The 19,897-nt window shown below is 49.0% G+C and overlaps 1 protein-coding gene across 1 annotated transcript in view; it reads right to left on the bottom strand.

Moving 5' to 3' along the window:
- The window catches only part of NPR1 (natriuretic peptide receptor 1), a 1,222,629-nt gene that overhangs the window by 469,551 nt on the left and 733,181 nt on the right, over positions 1-19,897 (bottom strand). The window contains exon 8 of the mRNA XM_069651231.1: positions 4,120-4,240. Within this exon, the coding sequence (XP_069507332.1) occupies positions 4,120-4,240 (121 nt within the window). The remainder of the gene's footprint in view (positions 1-4,119; positions 4,241-19,897) is intronic.

Below are 19,897 nucleotides of genomic sequence, written 5' to 3'. Positions count from 1 at the left end.
ATCTTCCAGCCTAGCCCGCCTGGGAGTGCGCAATGAACTCCAGCTGTGCACTGATTGTTCTATGAGCAGCAGCTATGCCACTGAGGGAGTGCTCAATGAACTCCAGCTGCGTACTGCGTGTTCTATAAGCAGCAGCTATGCCACTGAGGGAGTGTTCTATGAGCAGCAGCTATGCCACTGAGGGAGTGCTCAATGAACTCCAGCTGCGTACTGCGTGTTCTATAAGCAGCAGCTATGCCACTGAGGGAGTGTTCTATGAGCAGTAGCTATGCCACTGAGGGAGTGCTCAATGAACTCCAGCTGCGTACTGCGTGTTCTATAAGCAGCAGCTATGCCACTGAGGGAGTGTTCTATGAGCAGCAGCTATGCCACTGAGGGAGTGCTCAATGAACTCCAGCTGCGTACTGCGTGTTCTATAGGCAGCAGCTATGCCACTGAGGGAGTGTTCTATGAGCAGTAGCTATGCCACTGAGGGAGTGCGCAATGAACTCCAGCTGTGCACTGATTGTTCTATGAGCAGCAGCTATGCCACTGAGGGAGTGCTCAATGAACTCCAGCTGCGTACTGCGTGTTCTATAAGCAGCAGCTATGCCACTGAGGGAGTGTTCTATGAGCAGCAGCTATGCCACTGAGGGAGTGTTCTATGAGCAGCAGCTATGCCACTGAGGGAGTGCTCATTGAGCTCAGCTATGCCTCTGACGGAGTGCTCAATGAACTCCAGCTTTGCCACTGAGGGCATGTTCTATGAGCAGCAGCTATGCCACTGAGGGAGTGCTCAATGAGCTCTAGCTATGTCTCTGACGGAGTGCTCATATGAACTCCAGCTATGCCACTGAGGGAGTGTTCTATGAGCAGCAGCTATGCCACCGAGGGAGTGTTCAATGAACTCCAGCTATGCCACTGAGGGAGTGTTGTATGAGCAGCAGCTATGCCACGGAGGGAGTGTTCTATGAGCTGCAGCTATGCCACTCAGTGCTCAATGAACTGCAGCTGTGCCACTGAGGGAGTGTGGTATGAGCAGCAGCTATGCCACGGAGGGAGTGTTCTATGAGCTGCAGCTATGCCACTGAGTGCTCAATGAACTCCAGCTGTGCAACTGAGGGAGTGTTGTATGAGCAGCCGCTATGCCACTGAGGGCGTGTTCTATGAGCTGCAGCTATGCCACTGAGTGCTCAATGAACTGCAGCTGTGCCACCGAGGGAGTGTTGTATGAGCAGCAGCTGTGCCACGGAGGGAGTGTTCTATGAGCTGCAGCTATGCCACTGAGTGCTCAATGAACTCCAGCTGTGCCACAGAGGGAGTGTTGTATGAGCAGCAGCTGTGCCACGGAGGGAGTGTTCTATGAGCTGCAGCTATGCCACTGAGTACTCAATGAACTCCAGCTGTGCCACGGAGGGAGTGTTGTATGAGCAGCAGCTATGCCATGGAGTGAGTGTTCTATGAGCTGCAGCTATGCCACTGAGGGAGTGTTGTATGAGCAGCAGCTATGCCACGGAGGGAGTGTTCTATGAGCTGCAGCTATGCCACTGAGTGCTCAATGAACTGCAGCTGTGCCACGGAGCGAGTGTTGTATGAGCAGCAGCTATGCCACTGAGGGAGTGCTCAATGAGCTCTAGCTATGTCTCTGACGGAGTGCTCAATGAACTCCAGCTATGCCACTGAGGGAGCGTTCTATGAGCAGCAGCTATGCCACTGAGGGAGTGCTCAATGAACTCCAGCTATGCCACTGAGGGAGTGTTGTATGAGCAGCAGCTATGCCACGGAGGGAGTGTTCTATGAGCTGCAGCTATGCCACTGAGTGCTCAATGAACTGCAGCTGTGCCACGGAGGGAGTGTTGTATGAGCAGCAGCTATGCCACGGAGGGAGTGTTCTATGAGCTGCAGCTATGCCACTGAGTTCTTAATGAACTCCAGCTGTGCCACGGAGGGAGTGTGGTATGAGCCGCCGCTATGCCACTGAGGGCGTGTTCTATGAGCTGCAGCTATGCCACTGAGTGCTCAATGAACTCCAGCTGTGCCCCAGAGGGAGTGTTGTATGAGCAGCAGCTATGCCACTGAGGGCGTGTTCTATGAGCTGCTGCTATGCCACTGAGTGCTCAATGAACTCCAGCTGTGCCACGGAGGGAGTGTTGTATGAGCAGCAGCTATGCCATGGAGGGAGTGTTCTATGAGCTGCAGCTATGCCACTGAGTGCTCAATGAACTGCAGCTGTGCCACGGAGGGAGTGTTGTATGAGCAGCAGCTATGCCACGGAGAGAGTGTTCTATGAGCTGCAGGTATGCCACTGAGTGCTCAATGAACTCCAGCTGTGCCACGGAGGGAGTGTTGTATGAGCAGCCGCTATGCCACTGAGGGCGTGTTCTATGAGCTGCAGCTATGCCACTGAGTGCTCAATGAACTTCAGCTGTGCCACAGAGGGAGTGTTGTATGAGCAGCAGCTATGCCACGGAGGGAGTGTTCTATGAGCTGCAGCTATGCCACTGAGTGCTCAATGAACTCCAGCTGTGCCACAGAGGGAGTGTTGTATGAGCAGCAGCTATGCCACGGAGGGAGTGTTCTATGAGCTGCAGCTATGCCACTGAGTGCTCAATGAACTCCAGCTGTGCCACGGAGGGAGTGTTGTATGAGCAGCAGCTATGCCACGGAGGGAGTGCTCTATGAGCTGCAGCTATGCCACTGAGTGCTCAATGAACTGCAGCTGTGCCACGGAGAGAGTGTTGTATGAGCAGCCGTTATGCCACTGAGGGTGTGTTCTATGAGCTCCAGCTATGCCACTGAGTGCTCAATGAAGTCCAGCTGTGCCACGGAGGGAGTGTTGTATGAGCAGCAGCTATGCCACGGAGGTAGTGTTCTATGAGCAGCAGCTATGCCATGGAGGGAGTGTTCTATGAGCAACAGCTATGCCACGGAGGGAGTGTTGTATGAGCAGCAGCTATGCCATGGAGGGAGTATTCTATGAGCTGCAGCTATGCCACTGAGTGCTCAATGAACTCCAGCTGTGCCACGGAGGGAGTGTTGTATGAGCAGCAGCTATGCCACGGAGGGAGTGTTGTATGAGCAGCAGCTATGCCACGGAGGGAGTGTTCTATGAGCTGCAGCTATGCCACTGAGTGCTCAATGAAATCCAGCTGTGCCACGGAGGGAGTGTTGTATGAGCAGTAGCTATGCCACTGAGTGCTCAATGAACTACAGCTGTGCCACGGAGGGAGTGTTCTATGAGCTGCAGCTATGCCACTGAGTGCTCAATGAATTGCAGCTGTGCCACGGAGGGAGTGTTGTATAAGCAGCCGCTATGCCACTGAGGGCGTGTTCTATGAGCTGCAGCTATGCCACTGAGTGCTCAATGAACTCCAGCTGTGCCACAGAGGGAGTGTTGTATGAGCAGCCACTATGCCACGGAGGGAGTGTTCTATGAGCTGCAGCTATGCCACTGAGTGCTCAATGAACCCCAGCTGTGCCACGGAGGGAGTGTTGTATGAACAGCAGCTATGCCACGGAGGTAGTGTTCTATGAGCAGCAGCTATGCCACTGAGTGCTCAATGAACTCCAGCTGTGCCACAGAAGGAGTGTTGTATGAACAGCAGCTATGCCACGTAGGGAGTGTTGTATGAGCAGCCGCTATGCCACGGAGGGAGTGTTCTATGAGCTGCAGCTATGCCACTGAGTGCTCAATGAACTCCAGCTGTGCCACGGAGGGAGTGTTGTATGAACAGCAGCTATGCCACGGATGGAGTGTTTTATGAGCAGCAGTTGGATGAATCACACCTGAGAGAGAGGACTAGATGGATGCCCAATGGTTGTACTCAGATGTGCTGTACTATACTACACTGGATTATCCTAAATAAACAGCCTTATTTGCAAACTGCTCCCATGACTCTTCCCTGACAACACATTGCACTTGAATTTAGCGGACGTGCAATGTACTCACTGCTCATAGGATCATGGACGCACAAGGCTTTGTGTGGTCACACACACTATCCTTCAGTTCTTTAGGCATCACCCGCTGGTGCAGCAGACTACTCCTAGTGGTATCTTCCACACAGACATACTAGGTGACGTTAGGGGCACCAGCGCCCATCTCTGTCTGCCTATTGGCTACGGCGCGCGGCCGGTCCTTACCAGGGAGAGCGTCAGCTTGCTGCCGGCACTGCGCAGGTTCTTCTCCATTTGGCTGGTCTGGATGTCTTCCCACCGGATCCTCCACAGTTCCGCCGCCAACTCCTTCTCGAGGCGCAGCTTCCTGGGGACGAGGGACATTAGAAGATCTCACTTTGAGCAGCACAAGTATTCCCAAATGACATGTGTGTCTTATCATTATCATCGTTTTATCATTCATTAGCTTATCCGTGGCCACAAGTGTCAATGGACTGTTATCAAATGATGCTTAAAAAATATGGTTACAAATGTGACCTGCTTGGAAAAGAGGAGTCTTATTTATTAGGCAAACTTCATGAGTGAGTGGACTAGGGCGCCAATGCGAGGAGTAGAGCTGCAGAATTGTGCCTCACTCGATGGAGGCTGCACGGGCGCGTGAACTAGGGTGCCGATGTGAGGAGTGGAGTTGCAGAATTGTGCCTCACTCGATGGAGGTTGCGTGGGTGCGTGGACTAGGGCGCCAATGCGAGGAGTGGAGTTTCAGAATTATGCCTCACGCGATGGAGGTTGCACGGGTGTGTGGACTAGGGTGCCGATGTGAGGAGTGGAGTTGCAGAACTGTGCCTAACTCGATGGAGGCTGCACGGGTGCGTGGATTGGGGCGCTAATGCGAGGAGTGGAGATGCAAAATTGTGCCTCACTCGATGTAGGTTGCAGGGGTGCGTGTACTAGGGTGGCAATGCGAAGAGTGGAGTTGCAGAATTGTGCCTCACTCGATGGAGGTTGCATGGGTGCGTGGACTAGGGTGCCGATGTGAGGAGTGGAGTTGCAGAATTGTGCCTCACTCGATGGAGGTTGCACGGGTGCGTGGACTAGGGTGCCGATGTGAGGAGTGGAGTTGCAGAAATGTGCCTAACTCGATGGAGGTTGCGTGGGTGCATGGACTAGGGCGCCAATGCGAGGAGTGGAGTTTCAGAATTATGCCTCACGCGATGGAGGTTGCACGGGTGTGTGGACTAGGGTGCCGATGTGAGGAGTGGAGTTGCAGAACTGTGCCTAACTCGATGGAGGCTGCACGGGTGCGTGGATTGGGGCGCTAATGCGAGGAGTGGAGATGCAAAATTGTGCCTCACTCGATGTAGGTTGCAGGGGTGCGTGTACTAGGGTGGCAATGCGAAGAGTGGAGTTGCAGAATTGTGCCTCACTCGATGGAGGTTGCATGGGTGCGTGGACTAGGGTGCCGATGTGAGGAGTAGAGTTGCAGAATTGTGCCTCACTCGATGGAGGTTGCACGGGTGCGTGGACTAGGGTGCCGATGTGAGGAGTGGAGTTGCAGAAATGTGCCTAACTCGATGGAGGCTGCACGGGTGCGTGGATTTGGGCGCTAATGCGAGGAGTGCAGATGCGAAATTGTGCCTCACTCGATGGAGGTTGCAGGGGTGCGTGTACTAGGGTGGCAATGCGAAGAGTGGAGTTGCAGAATTGTGCCTCACTCAATGGAGGTTGCAGGGGTGCGTGTACTAGGGTGGCAATGCGAAGAGTGGAGTTGCAGAATTGTGCCTCACTCGATGGAGGTTGCATGGGTGCGTGGACTAGGGTGCCGATGTTAGGAGTGGAGTTGCAGAATTGTGCCTCACTCGATGGAGGTTGCACGGGTGCGTGGACTAGGGTGCCGATGTGAGGATTGGAGTTGCAGAACTGTGCCTAACTCGATGGAGGCTGCACGGGTGCGTGGATTTGGGCGTTAATGCGAGGAGTGCAGATGCGAAATTGTGCCTCACTCGATGGAGGTTCCAGGGGTGCGTGTACTAGGGTGGCAATACGAAGAGTTTAGTTGCAGAATTGTGCCTCACTCGATGGAGGTTGCAAGGGTGCGTGTACTAGGGTGGCAATGCGAAGAGTGGAGTTGCAGAATTGTGCCTCACTTGGTGGAGGTTGCACGGGTGCGTGGACTAGGGTGCCAATGCGAGGAGTGGAGTTGCAGAATTGTGCCTCACTCGATGGTGGTTGCACTCCCAGTTCTGTATGAGCAACACGGAATGCCTGGGCAGTATGGCAATGATGCAGGTAGATGAACACTGTTAACGTGAAGCTGTCAACAATTTTTAGCATCAGGACTCCCACCATCAGCAATATCTTGCCTAGTCATCACTTACAATCAGGAGCACCACACACGGGAGGGGAGCGGTGAGGCGGGTCTGTGGAGCCTACACCTGCTGACACGAATGTGTGGCTCAATGATCAGAGGTATTAAGAGACGAAAGGGTGACATTAGCTGATGGATGGGAGGAGGCACCAAAAGTCCCTACTTAAAACGTGATGCCTAGATCTCGAGCAAGAATGTATGCATCCGCAAGCTGCGCCATTTTAGGGCCATACTTTACAATTAGGACATCATTGATATTTCTAAGGTCAAAATTGCACCCTTTATACTGGTAACATTTTAGGCAGGTACGGATAGTGTCTAATTGATGCACCGGGCCTGCCCGGAACTGCACATCTTCAAAGTCAGAACACATCATAAACATCTGTGCATTGAGGCCAGTTGTCAGGGTTGCATTGCTCTAATGTTGGACAAAACTATCACTGACTGTGTCGGGAGCACACTCCACATCCTCAAATTAGGTTCGTTTATTGAGCTTAATCAAGCACACAGACCATAATATGGTATGACAAGACTAAATGTATAGCGACATAAGGCAACACAAAGTAACTTAATGAAAAGCATTAGAACACGACCATGAAAGCAAGTCTGGAGAGTCTAATGAAACAATCCGGTATCACAGTAAACCCGTTGCAAGCTATAGGCAACAATAAGGTCATCTCAATCAAAGTGTCCTTCTAGAATTCTGAAAAATACTAGAACGAATGAGACTCCTAGGGTCTGAATTCCCCACGACGGCTGACACAACCTGCAAGGAGGATTTCTCCAAGTCCCCTGTCCAGGTCATGAGAGATTGTGCTAATCTTAGGTAATCTGGTTCCAGAAGGTTTTCCCTGACTCACCTTGTGAGGAATTCGACGATCTGCACAAGGAGAGTGCTCTCGCCTTGACTTTTTTTGATTTTTTGATAAATGAAAATGAATGATGGGAGACCAACCTCTGAGAAATGAGTGTGGCCATTCCGCACCCATTGCATCTGCTTCTCGCACCAAACACATAGTCACCTGTACTCTGGGAAGACACAGCCTACAGGCACCGTCTTCCCCTGTCATATTCACATGGAATGTGACAGCCCTAGTACATCAAAGCATTCCAAGAGGGTGGAAGGCACACCTTCCTACAGCCATGAGCAGCCTAATTCAAATATCAAAGGCTCCATGGATCTGCATTCTTTTGTTCTCTGGCTGGTGTCAGTCCATACTGATGAGAAATAATTGAGGCAAGACTGCCTTGTGGGCTTGGTTGCCGGAGAGACAACAGGAAGGTGGGACTAGCACCTCTTTAGTGTGCAATGTGTCAACTTGATGCTAGTTCCCACACCTCTGTATGAAAGGCAGTGAAATTCATGTCTGGGTCCACTATTTACCGTAGCCAAACCCCTACACAGCTGGCTCCTTCAGAGGGGAGATGTATGTGGTTTGGGGAGACAGGAAGTCTGCTCCCAGAACATACTTCAGGGGAAAACCTGCACTTAAATCAAGAGTCACAGAGGGCTCAGTTAACCAGAGAAACGCTTTGATCTATAACAGACAGGAAGATGGGTGTGACTTATGTATATGTTGTCTCCCCCTTGTCTGTCCTGTTGCAGAGCACTCTGGTCCTGACCTAATGCATAGCAGAAGATTGTTGGTGTGGACACAGGATTGGTTCATTAAGGTAGGCCTAGTCTACACCAATCACTGTGGCCCATTTTGCTTTAAAAGAGGGCTGAACCCCTCACTTACCAGATCATCTGAAGACTTTGCAAAAAGTAAGAAGAAGGACTCATTTGGACCCGAGCTGAAGGTAAAGTCTACCTTACATCTTCCGCCAGTGAAGGAAAGCCAGGAGTTCCAAGAGGGAAGCAAGATCCCTCCCCTAAACATTTCCTGGGGAACAGAGGGAGATACTGGACTCAGAGAACCCGTCCAGCAGCTCCAGAACTGGTACCCAGCCAGCACACAGCATGCCCTGCTAGGTTTTGACAGCAACCTTCCTAGGTGGGAAGTGCCAGAGAGTCTCTAGACAAAGGACAAGGCTGTTGCCTGCTTACACCCTGCAGAGCTTTGCGCCGTCTGTCTTGAAAGGACACAAGCCCTGCGAAGAAGCTAGGAGGAGTGCCACACAAGCATCCTTCCGCCTCCATCTTTTTAAGGACAATTTCGAGACAGTCAAGTCCTCGAACCGCATCCAGCTGCACTGCTGACTGTGGTGATGCCACAGTCACCAGAGCCGTCCGAGACGCCTTGACCAGCACTCCAGATCCACCAACCAGCACAGAGACAATGATTCTTGGCCTGAGCTGCCGCGCTGGAAAGCCTTCAGATGTCCTTCCAGCCTCGCTTGCCAAACTGCCTGCCCTTGGTACCCGCAGCTCTCTCCCACCACTAACTCTGTCTCAAGGGCTGCAAAGTGCCCTGGAACCGCCTTGACGCTGTCCAGCACCAATAACTTCTTCAGCACCAGGTACATTGCGCTTCTGCTCCCGTAGTCCTTCTCCAAAGGCCCCTAGAGACACTTACCAACCTTTGGCCCCTTGGTGCTCGCACTGAATAACCTTGAACAGTAAGGCTGAGTACTTTACTAATTATCCTCCTGTCAGTATCAAGAGTGCATCCCTTTCCTTCCCGAATCTGTCTGTCCTCTTTGTTGCTTTTCAGGGTGGTCATATTTGTAGTGTGCTAGAACTGTCTATTGTAGTAATAATAAAGCAGATATTTCTATACAACCTTGACTGGACAGTCCCTTTTATCATTGGGTAATAATTGTATTTTCACTGTGTTCCAACTAACCGACAATCTACAACCTTGCAGAGATAAGCCTGTAGTTTGTTTGTTTGTTTGTTTATTTATTGTGCGCGCCGGACCCTGAGGTAGCAGGGTGCATTTGACAAGAGGGCTTACAGCTTGGTTACAGAAGTTCCATCAACATTACCAAAATTGGACTAGGAGGTCTTATAATTCACTTGTATTCCAATCTGTTTGGATCCTTTCTGGTGTACTAGAGGTGTGGGGTTGATTGATAGTTTAGAAACTGATATTCATCCCTGGACCACTGGTGCCCCGGAAGGGTATCAGGTAATATTTTCGCCAGCAAAAATATCGCCGAATATATGGTCATCGGGAACGGCCATAGGCGATATTTTTGGTGGCGAAAATATTAGGTGCGGGGGTTGTGGGGGTGTCCCCCGCACATAAAAAAATTATGCGGGGGTTGCGGGGGTGTCCCGCGCAGGGTCCATGTGTTATTTTTGCCGCAAAAATATGGCGATATTTTTGCATCGCAATATTTTTGTGGCGCAAATATCACATGGAACCCCCGGAAGTTGATTCGTCACACCCAGCCAGCAGGCTGTTGCAATAGTCAAGCCTGGCATTGATCAATGCCGTAGCTAACAATGCGCAGTTGCTGGCTGAAATGAAAGGGTGAATGTGATTCAACAGCTTTGTAATAAATCTGCATACAGAACAGGCAGGTGCCATGTGAGGTTTCGTAGTTAATTCGGCGTCAAGCAGGACACTGAATGTCTTCACACCCGTGGAGACATTTATGACATTGGCTGCAATGCTGAAGTTGCTTATAGGCCAGGTCAAGTTTCTTTAGGCGCTGCCTGGTGGCTACAATCATCAGCTGGGCCTTGCCTCTGTTGAGGGCTAGAGATGCTTTGTTTGGAATATTATTGACATTATACAAAATGCCTCTGCCTTAGGCTATTTACCAGGTGTTGATGAGTAATCTGAGGAATTTGACCATCCGCATGGTGGGCGTGTGCTCTCCTGGGCTTTTTAAAATTATTAATGAAATGGAATGATGTTAGATCGAGCTCAGGAAAATGTGGGGGTTTAATCCATACATATTTCCCTATGCTCACACCACAACAAAAGCATAGACCCATGCACTCCGAGCTGGACACCGCCTACAGGCACAGTCCACCTCTTTCATATTTAGTTGAAATGTGACACCCAAGGAGGTTATGATGTGATCTCAGGAAGGGGGAGAACAAACTTCCCTTTGGCCTGGTAAACCTGATTAACTTTCCAAGGCTCCATGGAACTGCCCTTCTGGTTGTATACGAATTGATCGTTTTACAACTGCTCGAATGACAATTGACCTTTTCACAATTGACCGAATTGTGAAGGTCAATTGTACCATATATGTGGGGGGAAACCCCCACAACCCCCCACCCAACGCCAAACCCCCCAAAACCCACATATATATGTGTGTATATATATATATATATATATATTACCAAACCATATATATATATATATATATATATATATATATATATATATATATATATATATATATATATATATATATATTCGGTCAATTGTGACCCTTTAAATTCCGTCAATTAATTGTAAACGACCAATTTGGGTAATACCGCCCTTCTCATTTATTAGGCCCTGTAGCTGGTACCAGCAATTATCATACCAACAAGCGGTACTTCAGACAGGCTCAGATGGGGCCTGGCTGCAGAGGATAACAAAGGAGGCAGGAAACCCACCAACCTTTCATATGCAACTGTGTCAACCTGAAGCCAGCTGCCACCTTTCAGTATCGATGGAAGTGAACTGTCATATCTCGGTCTGTTGTTACAGTAGGCCACCCTGCTACGGGGACCCCATTCATGAGCTACGAGAATGTGGTTTGCAGGAGCCAGAGATTCTGGTCTTTCAGCAGCCTCAAGGGAGACCTGCTGCTTTAACAGGAACCACACAGGGGGACCATAAATGAGAGAAACTCTTTGAACACATCAGCCAGGAAGTTGGGTGGCACTTGGTAGCACAAGGGAGTGTGTCCAGAGCTCTTTCTGTGAGAGAAGGGTTCCACAATAGAAGTTCTGGGGCACACCTTTTTCCTGTTTTCACCCCTTTACCTTTCCTGTTGCAAAGCTCTCTGGTTATGACCTCACACATACAGACAATAGTTGGCAGGGACCCCAGGACTGGTTCACTGAGGTAGGCCTAGCCTACACCAATCACTGTGGCCCACTAGGCTTTGAAAGAGGGCTGAGCTCCTCTTTGGGCAGATCATCTGAACTTCATAAGAAGTGAGAAAAAAGAACTCAACCTTGGACCCTGGCTGAAGGTGCAGTCTATCTTACAGCTTCTGCCAGTGAAGGAAGGCCAGGATATCCTGGAACAGAGGGAGAAACAGAACTCAGAGTACCCTCTAGCCACTCCAGAGCTGATACCCACCCAGCACACAGCGTGCCCTGGTAGGCTCTGCAGCAAGCTTCCTGGACAGGGAGTACCAGAATGTCTCTGAGCCTAAAACTAAGGACAAGGCAGCTGCCTGCAACGCACTCCACAGCTGTGGTCCATCCGCCTTAAAGGACGACACAAGCACAGTGAAGAAGCTAGGAGAAGTGCCTCGACAAGCATTTACTGCCGTCTGCCTTAAAGGACATATTTGAGGCAGTCGAGTTCCTCAATCCACAACTGATTGCAATGCTGACCGTGGTCAAGCTGCAGTCAATTAAAGACATCCAAGACATCTTGACCAGTGCTTCCGAACCGCTAATTAGCACTGAGACGATTGCTGACCCAGAGCCACTGTGTAGGTCAGTCTGCAGCCATTCATCTAGCTTTTCTCGCCGAACCGTCTTCCGGCCGGATACCCGCAGCTGATTCATGTCTCGAACTCTATCACAGAAGCAGGCAAAGCACCCTTGTGCACCAGGACCCCAACCGGCCCATAAAGCTGGGGGTTGCCCAATAGCACTTTAAGATGAGGTAGCAGCACCCGTGAGATGGATGGGGATGCAGATTAGTACTCTAGCATCGAACCAATAATGACAACTCAATGGTTTGGCAAAGGGAGTCCGTTTAATGACAAGTACAAGAAACAGGGAGTTCAGTCAACATCAGCAACCTCTCGATCCTCCTTCTCGCTTAAACTCCAACAAACTTCATAGAAAACACATCTTTTATGCTAAAAACTCTTCATCACTGACGTGTAACGCTTAAAATGTTGCATGCAATTCTATTGGTTATAGGAAGGTAACTTTACTATAGGTACTATATCTGTATATGGTCACGGGGTGACAGGATTGGGTAATCAGTGTCAGGTGGGGCATCTAACCCTTCCTTCAAAATAGCTATTGTGGACGTCACTAAAAGTACAACGTCCCATTGGTTCTACAAACTATAGGATCCTAGATTACTTGGTCCATTATGATTGGGTTGGCACCAAACCCCCTTGTACTTTTCCACTGGCTTAGCAGCGTGCAGAATGTTCGGCCAGATGCAGGGTGCTCGCCCGCTCTCCCAGCCTGCCCCCAAACATTGCCATCATCAATCACCTCGCCAATGGCAATGTGTCAATTATTTCTTTTTGGTTGGCCTTGAGGCTGCATCTCTGTCGGGAAGAGATCAGATATCTGTGCATGGCACAAGGCCGCGCATAGGTGTGAAGGCCCCAACCCTTCTTGCTTGGCAGGTCACGTGATTCAGACACTGTGAAATCATGTCATTTTCCTTGCAATTCATGTATTTGATTTAGCGTTCTGTCCACCACCTGCCTTCTGTTGCTTATCTTGACTTCTTTGAACAGGATACTCCGCTCTTTGCATCATAAATTGTATCTATGGTTCGGCTATGTCAGCCGATGCCACCTTGGCTTCTTGGTACGGGTTTCATGCACCTGAGTTTAGTTTCTTTTCTCTTAGCGTTCGATTCTCGTGTCGAGGGGCTCCTTTCCTGCGGCCTTTAGTGATGTTTGGTTGATTCTGCTCTTGTGCACAGTGGAAGTATACTTATATAAAATCCTCCTTTTGTGGAAGATATGTATAGGCGGCACTTGCCACAATGTATCTTACTACTAAGCATAGTAAGCCGCACACATTTCTCAGCTTTCTTGCAGTTCCAAGCATATGTACACATGTAAAATGGCTGCACAGCTTCATCACGCTCATGGCATAAGCTTCTTACATTTGACATCACTCATTTCACTTTAAACTCAGGATGTTGCTTATCCATGGTGTTTCGTCTCTTTTCGTCATTCTTCTATATATGAGGCAATCTGGGTTCTTGTGACATCACCATTTGTCTTCCTTTAGGACTTTCTTGGCTTCTTCAGGCATTGTTTTTTGTCAATCGTCAGTTTTTCTCACTTGTCGATATGGTTTTCTCAATGGGTACTTTACTGTCCAAGGTTTCTTAAGTGCAGGTACTTCAATAGGTGCTGTCAGTTCTGATAGGTTCCGGGCAGAGCCCCACTGCGGCTCTCTGCTGGGGTTTATTTGCTCATCATACGTCACATACTTCGGCGTGAAAGTTCCTGGCACTTCAAAATGGGCGATTTGAGTGCGGGTCGGGCTTGGGACCTCCTCTATACTCTGAAGCCAACTCAACGCTGTCGCGCACCAAGATCACGTACATCAAAAAATACATTGTGGTTTTGTCCCCCTGGTCCTTTCCAGAAGGCCCCTAGAGACATTTAAGACCCTTTGTCCCTTTGTGCTGAAGCCAAGAAACCTTAAAAAACGGTTGTGTTTATTAACCATACTGACTACCCTCCTGTCAGTATCCAGAGTGAATTCCTTTTCCTTCTTTGAAACTGTCCGTCCTCTGCATTCCTTTACAGAGTGAGCTGTATTGCATAGTGTTGTGATAATAACAAAATAGATATTTGTATACAGCCTTGTCTGGACACTGCTTTTATCCTTGGCTAATAAATGTATTTTTGCTGTGTTGCAACTAACCAACGATCCACGACTTTTAGAGGAGAAAAGCCTGCCGTTCTGTTATCAAAATTGTACAAGGAGATTTATAATTTGACATTGTATGCTTGTTAATTCAATCACTTTGGATCCATTCTGGTGTATTAGAGGTGCAGGGCTGATTGATGGTTTAGAACCAATATTCACCCCTGGACCACTACTACCCTTGAATTTGATTTATACTAGTAAGAGAAGCTAAGAAGCAAATGTTTATGGGAGAGGGTGAGCACAATAACCTCAACCCGTGTCCCTCTACTGAGCTGTTGCAGGTAGTTTCTTACATTTAAAAAAATCCATTTCCAGCACTTCATATCCACATCACTGACCTTTTATACATCTCCATCTGGTGTTTTGAACCCTTACTGATCACATACCCTAACATGAGTTCTCACTCATTTCCTCATCACTGGCATTATACATCTCAATGTAGTGTCTCTCATTCCCCTGTAGCAGGCCTGCTGCACTTCAAGAGAGTGCCACTAATTACAGCACCCCTGCCATCAGGGACTTCTGTGGAGCCCCTCATTCCCACAATACTGCCCCATGCATTTCAATCAGGTCTCACCCATCCACCCCATTCATTCCAGTGGGAACTCATCTCTCCCTCCCCTCACCTCACCACACACCTTAATGTTGCTTAACTCCTCCCCTCCAATCAGAATGTAGCACACAAAACTGTGAATGATGGGTCATTAGTGACTTAATGCTTTTGTGCAATGCAGTGGGGTTTGGTAGGTGGTGTGCACAAAAGCTTCTCTGCAGGAGTGCTTGTGACGTCACACATTCGCTTTCATAGCCCCCCCCACCCGCCCCCGCACTTTTGTCTGTGGCCCCCTACTTTTGTCTTTGGGCCCCTCTGTGCCTCCCCCTAAATGTAATTCCTGACGACGCCACTGCCCGCCCCACGTGTGCAATGCCCCGTGCCTCCTCACACCTGGGTGCCTTTGTCTCTGTGACATGACAGCGTCTCTTGCTTTTCTCCAATTCTAGGAGACGATACCGGGGCAGTGACGCTCCCGCTAACGAGCGCAACTTGAGGGAACCAGACTTTCCAAAGCAAGGCAGCAAATGACGCATTGCGAAGTCGCATAAATAAATAATAACGCTCGCGCAAGAAAGAGAAGAGTGGCAGGCCGTTTTAGCGGGAAGCACTGGAGGTGCGGATGGCAGGTTGCAGCCATAAGCGTTGCCCCCCCATCCTGCCTGCCTCCCCATCCTGCTAATAAGGCCTCAGAAGTCGAGCCCAGCATCACTGCGCAGCCCCTTCCCTCGGCTGCCTTTGAATTAAGCAGTCCAAGGCCAGGCCGCCGGCAGCCGGGAACAAAGGCTGCACAGGAGAGATAAAAATAGAGGGAGTGGGGAAAAAAACTGCGGCTCCTCGGTATCACAGAGCGCGGAAACCTGACCTGAAAAAGAATATCCGCTCCGCCAGCACCCAGCTCTAGCGAGCGCGAGCTGACAAGTGATGCTGGCGGGCGCTCGTCTCCTCCAACAAAAGGCGCGCTTTCAAAAACGGCACCTATTAAAAGCCCGGCTTTAAGAATGTTCTCTTGTTTCCCGGAAGCGAGCCTTGTTTCCTGGCACCCCAGGGGGGGGGCGTCAAAGAGGGGAGAAGAGCGCACCTCTCTGCAAGACTTGGCGTGTGGGAATCATGGGGCCGGGCTGTCTTGGCGAGGAGATGCAGGAGGAAGACCTTGCCATGGAGGGGCCCTGATGGAAACGGACCCTGAAGGATGACGCACGGGCAAATGATATTGACAGGAGTGAACCACGTGGTCTTTTCTTAAAAATGAGGACAGGTCATGCTAGGAAATGCCTGATAAATGAGGTGCAAAAGATGTAATTGACGCATCGCACCAGGTGATAGGTAGGGTATGCAAGCTACATTTAGTCCAGAACCGCCCACAGTAGATCCCAGGACTGAGGGAGCACTGAGGTTACCAGATCATCCCAGAAAAGCTTCAGCGTTGCGGGATCCATACTAGAAAAAGGCCTCCAATTAAGTTCCTCACTGATGGCAGCACAAAATGGACGCAAGATACTAGCAGGTGTGAGGACCACAGTGAGGAGGCGCGTTTCATTTAATACATCGTAGCATAATCACGCCGTAACCAAGATGTCACAAAGAGCAAATGCTTAACGGCAGGAGCCCCGAGACTGACAGTTCATTCTGCCCCGGGGGAGAAGGATGACACTGGGGCAGCCACAGGTAAGATACGCCATAATAGTGATATGAGTTCAAGGCCTTGCAGCGACGGAACCGCAGGGATCCATGGATCGATAAACAATATCATAGAGAAGACGCAAGATAATCACCTTGAGATTGGGAAGCCACATTGACTGACATTGAGAGATGTACATTTCATCCTTGGAAAGATTAAGCAATGGAAGGTCTCCAGAGTGAAGAAGACACAGGGAGAAATGGAAATACCTAAGAATTGTGAATGCACAGGGAGGGCGCTCCCCACGAGGCAGTTTGAGCTGCTTATACCGACTAAAGGAAGCCCTATTCATGGAGAACTAAAATGGAAAAAAGAGATCAACACCAATAGATCCACGAAACAGACATTTTATTGGATAAAAGACTAAGCAATGGGGATCCATCCACAGGCAGTGATGAATTCACCACGACAAACTATACAAATAGACACAAAATCCAGAAAACAGCCAGCAGTGGCAAATCCACATGGAGGTCGGCCTTGACTAGCGGGACGATGTATGCTCAGTAGTCCATAGTCTTGTGTATTGAGGGCACTATATGGTTCCATGTTCATTCAACAACAGTGTTTTTTCAATGGGTTTTTTCACGAATTTGTTTTCTTTGAAAAAACTCATCAGAAATTGTCTTTTTTATTTTTGGGGGGTTCCCCCAACCCCTGCTCCCCTATTAATTTTAAACTAACCCCTCCCACCCTTTATATAACCTTGCTCACAACCCCTTATATTTTTCAATGAACAGATCGGCAAAAAATCCATTAAAAAACACTGTTGATGAATGAACATTGTAACCGCTATATACCCAAGGCCTCCCACCCTCACTCGCTGTAAATGTCTGACATAGAAATCTGCCACTCTGGTGGATCTCAGCTTCTCCATTTCTTCCAACCATATGCACACAAAGAACAGGCGCCCCTTCACCACCCTTCATTCAGAGTCTGCCTCTATTGGTGAACCATGAATGATATAGCCAGAGGCACTATAAGAAGTGCTGTTAGCACTGCGAGACGGTGCTGCCCTACTTACGCCACATCATAGTCTTTTCACCATCCCCCACACAGGCAAGTAGGCAACCCAGAACATTTCATGACCCTCGATCCTGCTTCCTACCAACCATTTCCAATTCGAGCCCTCACTGCCTCTTGTTTTTCATGCTTCTAGACTCACAGCCTGTACCATCAACTTGCATCAACATTGCCCACTTAACCACCGCCCACAACATTGACCTCCTTTCTCCACCGAGACACTGGCCTCAGATTCCTCTCCTGCTCTGTTTGATCCTCTACTGCTGATAGGAAAGAGGAAAGAGGCAGCGATCTGGATATCATCTTTAAAAACTCTTGACTCTCCTCCCTCTCTATTTCACTATTACTCCTCATTTAAACTCTTGTCAAACTGCATTCCGATTTCGGTCTCTAACTCCATCTTCTGCATTATTTAAACCTGCCCCCCTGAAGTCCTGAACAATTGTTCAAAACAATCGTGACCATAACGCCACAAAGTCACTTCACCGTTCAGGGCAGGGCTTCCTTCGTGATTTCAATGTGTCTTGGAATTGCTGCTTCCACCCAGTCTTATGTTCCGAGTTTCTTGCTAATGTACGAAAGGCATACTTCCCAAAGGTGGTTTCCCCATTCTGATGTTCTACCAACTTGTCAAGTTGAAACAGTTCACTGTGACTAAGGCTTTAAAGAGTGCATGTCTATATAACACAACTTATCGCAACATGGGTTTCCATCCATAATTCCAGAGTTAGTATTGTTGATCCCATTATCACTTCTTCTCATCTCATCTCTTTCTTTGCCCCCTTTACTCTTGATTGGCTCAATCATTTGGCCATACCATTCTGTATCACCTACAGTCACCCGGCACATGAATGATGAGTAGAACCAACCAGTTCGATCATCTCACCAGCTTTTCAAGATGAATCTAACTCAGTTGAGCAACACCCTCTTCAGGGTAGTGAAGGCACAAACTCTTGCTTTTGCCTTCACTGGCTTCCCAGTCTCCTCTCCCTTCTTCAATATTGATCAAATTACTCCAATCTTGAACCAGTCCAAGCTTGATCGTTCACTTTTTTCCATTGCCAAGACTGTAACCAAACTCCCGCTCATCGCAAGATTATCAAGGCAGATGTCGCTTTCTAGGCGGCCTCATACACAGTCAATAATGAAACGCTAATCTCCACCCTGTTCACTTGCATGTGGATGAGGGTAATGTAACATCTTTACTTTCTGGTAGTACCCAGTCTATACCGATGAAGATCGGCATGTCCCCTTTGCCCTCCTCTTACATGTGGCGTCACCCCAAGGATCGATCCCGCCTCTCCTTCTCTCCATCCTCTATTTGGAGTGATTGCTGAAGTTGGGTGGATCCTGAGGGGAAAGAGTGTAACCCACAGAGATATTCCATGACGTTAGCAGGGCGCCTTGAGACAGCAGAGTTTTTTTAATACACCACAATGCAGACAAGCCTTGCAGCTGTTAGCCGACTATGGTGGTGATGGGTGATGTGCAAAAGTTAATTAACATAACGTAATATAGGATTCCAGCATCTCATCGCCTGTCTTGTTCCTTTAGGACTGTGAAGGATAGCTCAGGTGCAATGTGCTCACCACAAGAACGAGACGATGCCGTGGTACATGGGTTCAAGGCATCAAGCCCTGGCCCTGCGATATAAATCAAGTATAACAATCGAACCAGTGCACATGCTTCTGCATATCAGGGACTATGGGAATAAGGAACACGGAAGTAAGTGCTCTTGCTTCTCTGCAGGATGCCATGGGACTGCGCAATGCGCAGGCAGGGCCTCTGCATAGGCACGTGCAGGGATGAGACACGGGGCGGTGCGCATGAGTCAATAAACATGCTCAATGTGCTGTAATGAGATGGATGGGTCTGAAGTGACTGACAATGAGGCAGCATGGGGAGGTAAATGCACACGGCATGCAGGATTGTCTACGCCATTCTGTGCCACTTTCACGCATGTGCTTTCTGAAAGGGACACTCTTCCGAGTAAGGTGAGCGATATGATAAGGGGGAGCAGGAGCGAGCACCGGGGTGCACGGTTGGCAGGTTTCAGGTGAGCGACGTGGGGAGCCAGCGCAAGGAGGGGTGGCAAATATTTGAAAGGAGGTTATGGGAGAAGAAGTTGTGGGGTGGTATTTAGTGTCAGGGTGGATAGAGAGGACGGTGGCGGGAAGGGGAGTTTTGTGGGGGGTCTCCCCAGCATTACAAGGCCCACTTGCGTTAGCTGGCAGGGTGTGACGCGTGAAAAGCGGTTGTAGGTCAAAGTTTGGAAAACAAAAGGATCGAATGCCTTTTGTTCGGCAGTCAAAGGACAGAAAAAAAGGATCGATTTTTTTATTTTTTAAAAAAAAATTTTATGGGGGGTTGCCCCCAATCCCTTGTTTTCTTTATTAAAAACACTTTTTTTACCAACGCAAACAAAAAAATATATAAATAAATAAAAAAAATTCGATCCTTTTTTTCGATCCTTTTGTATTCGAGCAAAAGGTCATTCGATCCTTTATTTTCGATCCTTTGACTGGACACCGTGAAAAGCACCTGTGTAAAAAAGTGCATGTGGCAAAACTGGACAGTGAGAAAATATAAAAGACCTGCCTATACTGGAGTTTAGTGAGATGACGCATAAGCCACCTAAGCCCACCCACTGGTCTGGCAGAGGAATGGCAAACAGGGAAGTGACAAGCG

The sequence above is a fragment of the Ambystoma mexicanum genome, chromosome 1p (genome assembly GCF_040938575.1).
Source record: "Ambystoma mexicanum isolate Mex_15411 chromosome 1p, UKY_AmexF1_1, whole genome shotgun sequence".
Taxonomy (NCBI): domain Eukaryota; kingdom Metazoa; phylum Chordata; class Amphibia; order Caudata; family Ambystomatidae; genus Ambystoma; species Ambystoma mexicanum.
This window is presented reverse-complemented; position numbering and strand designations above follow the sequence as displayed.